The 6542-nt window shown below is 35.9% G+C and overlaps 1 protein-coding gene across 1 annotated transcript in view; it reads right to left on the reverse strand.

Annotated features, from left to right (window-relative positions):
• Fnip1 (folliculin interacting protein 1) overlaps window positions 1-3354 on the reverse strand; it is a 67505-nt gene extending 64151 nt beyond the window's left edge. Inside the window, exons 1-2 of the mRNA XM_010639847.2 lie at window positions 3348-3354; window positions 2656-2816 (exon numbers count right to left, since the gene is read on the reverse strand). Coding sequence (XP_010638149.1) covers window positions 2656-2816; window positions 3348-3354 — 168 coding nt within the window. The remainder of the gene's footprint in view (window positions 1-2655; window positions 2817-3347) is intronic.
• Between the last annotated feature and the right edge of the window lie 3188 nt (window positions 3355-6542).

Genomic DNA, 6542 nt, shown 5'->3' on the forward strand with positions numbered 1-6542 from the left:
TATATATATATATATATATATATATATCAGTTCTAGTCCAGTACTACCACATAACTGCAGTTTTCTCCCTTTCCTTATTTACGACTCCCTTCTGTGAACCAACATGGACGTTTCCGCTGTTTTTAACATATATGCAGATGACGAACCTCCACGGATATACGCAGTCTTCCATTTTCCCATCACTCCTCCCCTCCAAGAGCATTCTCCTAGGGCTAGGACACCCAGGATGAAGACTGTCCTCATTCCACCTTGTGCTGAAATCTCGTGCCAGGTCATTCTTAATGCAGGTATCTTCTTCAACCTACCTGGACTTTGATATTCTGCTCTGGTCCACTGTACCTCTACCATCTAATATCTGTTCTCCGCCATACCTAATGGTTTTAGGACTATACTGTTTAGAAGGAGAGGAAGTATAGGAGAAAGGTAGAATGAAAATTTTTAATCTAGATCCATAATTGTATTTCATGTTCCAAACTCTGTATCATAAATGAAATTCAATTAAATAAACAACATTTATATAGTATTCTTTAGTTACAAATATTTTCTTCCAAGTGGCACATGCTTGTAATCTCTACACTTGGGAAGGTAAGGAAAAATTAATGTTACTGTACTGTACTCTTTTAAAACTTAATTTTATTAGTCCATTTTAGGTATACAGTACTGTGGCATTCATCATTGGAGATTTGTACCTTCACATAATCTATCTTGGTTCTTATTTTTTCCCCATTCCCCTGCCCTCCCTTTAATCCCTCCATCCCTCCCTATTTACAAAGACTTTGTTTACATTTTTTCATTTTCTAATGTTAATTCCATTCCCCTCTTTTCCTTACCCCTTCCCCTTACTGTTCCCCCTTTGCAACTTTTCTTCCAATTTCACATTATTATATCTTTTGATTCTTATTTACATTTTCAGTTTCATATACCAGAGAAACTATTTGGTATTTGTCCTATTTATTTAGCTCAGAGGTTCCACTGCCTGCCTCACAAGTAAAAGGATCCGAGTTTGATCCCCAGTACCAAAAAAAAAAAAAAAAAAAATTGCATCTAGCCAGGCGTGGTGGTGTACATGCCTGTAATCCCAGCACTGGGGAGGTTGAGGCAGGAGGATCGCTGTGAATTCGAGATTGGCCTGGGCTACAGAGTGAGTTCCAGGTCAGTCTCTCAACTACATAGTAAGACCCTGTCTCCAAAAAAAAAAAAAAAAAAAAAAAAAAAAATAAAAAAAAAAAAAAAAAAAAAAAAAAAACAAAACGACAACAACAAATACATATGTGCATCCATTTAGCTATAAATGCCTCTAATTTCTCACTCTTTATGGATGAGTAGTACTCCATTTTATATATACTCCTTTTTGCTGAGAATAACTAAAACCACAAATAAGGACCACTGTAATGCTTCAGAATGTATAAAACGTTCAATGCTTAAAATTCATACTCACTTTTTCAAAAAGTTATACGAATTCAATTATAAAAATTTATCCTTATGTATAATCAATATGTGAATGATCATAGTACTTCACTGGGAACTCATGATATGGCACTGCATTTATCACTGATAAAAAGTATCTAAGACAGTAATGTGATAAGATCACTTAGATCTGCAAGGGACAGTAACTTGATTATGCCCAAGCAAGCTTGTACAGTTTACCCCACAATTGGCTTATTTTGAGAAATGAGTCTGTATGAAGTCTACGTGCCAAGGTTAGAGTAATTTGCACAAAACTGAAACCTTCTGACTAGAAGGACAATGTTCTAGTTACAACCATATATTTTGTCTATTCTGTTCCTAATTTTAAAAAGCTTTGGGGGGATGGGGATGTAGCTCAGTGGCACCATGCCTGCCTGGCAAATGCAAGGTCCTAAGTTCAGTTCCCAGTACCAGAAAGAAAAAAAAAACTTTGTCTTGCCCTTTATGAGCCTGTTTACATTAATTTCCATAAAAACCACACATAGCTTGTCTTTACTCCGATTGCCAATAAAAATCAGTCTTTGTTTGTTGCACTGGCACTGATCATCCTGACACTCCACTTTCTCTTAGTTCTTATAGTTTTCTTCCCCCTCACACCCGTGTCATATACTAAACAAAATACTAAAACCTAACTACAAGAGTCTTAAACATAGATCCATCTGGCTACGTTAAGTGTTCAAAGAAACTGTGCCAGTATTATATAGCAAGCCCGAGTGTGTATAATGGCAACAGCATTATCTATGTTTTCATGGCCAATCAAGGGGATGAACATATACTACTACAAAACTGCTCACAACATACTTCCAAATGTGACAATGAAAATTAGCAAAGTTCTTACCCCTACTTTAAGGAGAACATATGATGCTCTAAGGGCTAAAGACTTAACTTGCCTTGTACCTTCAGACAAATAATTTCATTTCACTTTGCATAAATTCAAAATGAGAGGTTCAGAACAGACTGTGGTCATATCTTACAATTACATAAGGAGATAAATGTCAAACTATAAAATAACACCTGACTACACAAAACAAGTATTTCTTTTTTTAATCTTAAAATCAGGACTATACATTTTAAACAGCATATTTTATGTTTTATACTCACAAATGTATCACAATTGAAATTCTATTCATTCTTTCTTGAATTATGAAAACACCCAGTATTTTTTTAAAAATCAATAATGATGCTTACCGATACTGACGTATCCTCATTTTTTCTCTTAACACTGGAGTCGAACAAGACATTTCTCCCTCGCCTTTCACAGTCTTGATACACAATCAGTCGAATCTGGCTTGGATCAAACTCTGACAAAGGCCAACTTGAAAGAGAAAGATCCACCAGAGTTAACTTTACTAAACATTCCACATATATTCTTATAAATAAAACTTATATAATATGGCCAGAAGTTACAGTGTTAATGAAGAAAGGATAGCAGGACTCGTAAAATAAACCATCCCTATTTAACACTGAAATTGGTGGCACACAGTACAATCCCAGCACTTGGGAGGCTGAGGGAGGTCTGCTGAGAGTTTGAGCCCACTTGGACTACACAGTGAGTACAAGGCCAGCCTGAGCTACACAGGGAAATCTTGTTAAAAAACAAAAATCACTAGGCATGAAAAGTTAAACAGCTATGTCATTTCAGACTAAAGACAAAACAAAAGCACAAACAAAAGTATATTTTAAAAAAGTGATAAGTACCATATAATGTATTTAAAATATACTCGCCCCTAATAAGCACAAGTAACATAATGAAAATATAAATTGATTTCATAGTATGAATCTAGATGAGATAATTATATTAGCTCATTTAAAAATAGGTCTTCAATATGGAAATGTGAAAACTTAAGACTTTTTCAGTTTAAATAACAGCAAAAACTTACATGACATGAACAAGTTTTGTTTTTGTTTCTCTGGGCTTTTTTTTTTTGTTTGTCTGTTTTTTGGTATTGGGAATCAAACTCAGGTCCTTGTGCTTGTGAAGCACGCACCAAAAACACCGAATTAACCCCAGCGCACAAGTTTTTAAAAAGTGATAAATAGCTAGGGATGTAGCTCAGTGGCATCACACCTGCTGTGCAAGGTCCTAAGTTTGATACCGGTACAGCAAAAAACAAAAGTGATAAACAACCAAGCATAGTGGAAAGTCATAGATAGTGCTGGTATTAATAAAAATTAGTAAAATTACCTTAGAAAACCTTACCTTAGAATCAAGTAAAAATGAAGTTGACTCCAGCAATTCTACTCCCCAAAGTTTACCATAATAGAAAATGTTCATAGTAGCCCCATCCTTAATAGCTAAAACCTGAAAACAATTCTACTGTCCACCAACACCAGAATGGGTAAATATATTATAATATTTTCAGATTACTAAATACTACGTGACAAACAATGAATGAACTTCAACTACAGGCAAAAGCAGGGATAGACCATGGACAAAATAAAGATATACACATAAATCGCTACTGTATTTTCCCATTTATATAAAGGTTAAAAACAGATAAAGTTCTATCTAGGGACATAGATATAGTTTTTAAAAATAAAAAACAGGCCAGTGAGTTAGCGCAGTGGTTCACCACTTGTTTCACAAGCACAAGGACCTGAGTTCAGTCGCTGGTATCATAAATAAATAATTTTTAAAAACTCAAAGAGCAAAGAGAATGACAGGCCTAAAATTCTGCAGAGTGGTCACTTCTAATAGTTTTGGGGGGTATAGGGGATAAAGGGAGAGGATGCCCAGGAAGGAACATACCAGATGCACTGAAACAATGACTATATTCTATGCTTTAGCTAGACAGTGCTTAGACGGATCCTCACTTTACAGTATACATTTTAAAAAATCCTATTTATTTTATATACTTTTTATATGCATTGCATTTCATAATTTTAAAAATTAATATAGTGGGTGAGGTAGGGAAGAAAAATAAAAAGAGCAAGCAACTGACAACAGGGCAGTTGTTAAAAATAAGAGATATGATATGCCAGGAGCTATTAATGTAAAACTAGCTATCTTCACTCCAACATAAAATATAAAATATCTTCATTCCAAAGTCTTGTCAAAACAATTTTAGCCTTCTCTCTAATCCTCAGCAATCACGTGTGTGAGATAATGATTAGATCCTACCCTAAACATCCAAGCTAAACCGAAGATGCACCCTTAGCCTACACTGATTTGCATCACTTTAAACTGTTTTTACAGGACTATCTTTCATGTTATGCAAAATAAACTATAAAAGAAAAGACCAAAATAGGATCAAAATCAGGAATGGGGTCTTATGGGAACCAGTAAAGAAGAACATTTTAGAGAAAAAGAAGAAATATCATGGCAGCTACTAAAAAGCATCCGCTAGTTTTAGAAACAAGTCATTGGTCACCATGGCAAGCACAGTTCTAAGGTGAACAGAAGTGAACAGATGTCAGACTGCAGAGGACTGAAGTGTGAGGAAGAGCAGAAAAATAGTTAAAAGAAAACAAAAGGAATTGTGAGACTGACAGATATTTTGTTATTAAGAACGTATTGAACACGTGTATATACCGAAGACCAAGAATTTGAGGTAGAAGGTACAAGTAAGATCTCTGAGCAACAATGATGCCATCTTGTTTATCCAAATCCCTTTGGTCTCCAAAACACCCAAAGAAGAAAATCCAAATTTCACCTCTTAGACATTAAGCTCATCAGTTTGAACCAGATCTGCCCTTCCAGGGTCACTTCATTAGACCCAGGATGACACCACAGTGATCTCGAAGCTACCAAAACATGCCATTTCAAAACAAGCTATTTCATAGTTCCATTCCTTTGTCAGCTATTTCTTCTACCAAAAACATTTGTAACCTGCTTGGCAAATGCCTACTCTGTCTTAAACATTCAGTTGAAATGTCACTCTTCTAGGAAGTTTTGCCTAATTCATCTAAGCACAGTTAGTTGCTCAATTGTGGGATTACATTTACCTTAGATATAATTCTAATTATATTTTTCCCCACACTGCTTGGTAATTTATTGATTTACATGCCTGTTCCTTCCATCAGAAATAAAGCTCCTCAAGGGCAGAGTATATCTCTGAATCCTCAGTCCTAAACACAATAAATGAGTGAAACCATAAACCCCAAATAAAGTTAATACTATAGGCACTATTTCATGAGTGAATTGACTGACCCATCATATTGCACGACCTGAAAACACACACACACACACACACACACACACACTTAAAAAAGTTAAAAGGTATTTTCATCAACTGATGAATGATTAAACAAAACGCAGGCTATCCACACAATGGACTATTGGGCCATAAAAAGGACACACGCTACATATAATGGTGGGGAACCTTGAAAACACTGTACAAAATAAAAGAAGACAAACACAAAAGGCCAAAGATTACACTATTCCATTGCTCCAACCAATCCAGAACAGGCAAATCTACAGTGAGAATGCTGTGTGTATAGGGTTTCTTTTGGGGGTGACTAAATGTTCTAGAATTAGACACTGGTGATGGACACATTAATATATGCCAAATATATAGTACTTTAAGGTCCACTGAACTGTACACTTTAGAAAGGCAGAACATAAAAAGGAAGTGAAAAGGGACCAGGGATATAGCTCAGTGGTGCCACCCACCTGCCTTGCACGCACAAGGACCCAAATTCAATCCCCAGTACCAAAAAATAAAAAAAGAACCTCGAAAGTGAAGAACCAATGTTCTCTGTGTGAGTGTTACTAGTGACAGAAGCCAGGGCCTTTGCACTGAACTATATCCCTAGCCCTTTTATATTTTGAGACAGGCTCTCTTTAAATTGCCCAGGCAGGGTTCCAATGTGTGATCTTCCTGCCTCAGAGTCCCAGCGTACTGCAATTACAGATATGGAGCACTATGCCCAGCTGACATATCAATATTTTAAAGACACAGAGAATGCAAGTGAAGAAGCCAGGGAAAATCAGTAAAGACAGACCACCAGAGAGGGAAAGAAAAGTCATGGTAAAATGCCATTACAAGTCAGGGAAACCAAGGGAAAAGAAAGTAATAGCGCATAGTACCAAATATTGCAGAAAGGCCAAATATAAATATTAAAAATGTCTCTGA

Source organism: Fukomys damarensis, unplaced genomic scaffold, assembly GCF_012274545.1.
Source record: "Fukomys damarensis isolate Sample0158 unplaced genomic scaffold, DMR_v1.0_HiC HiC_scaffold_9, whole genome shotgun sequence".
In the NCBI taxonomy this organism is placed as follows: domain Eukaryota; kingdom Metazoa; phylum Chordata; class Mammalia; order Rodentia; family Bathyergidae; genus Fukomys; species Fukomys damarensis.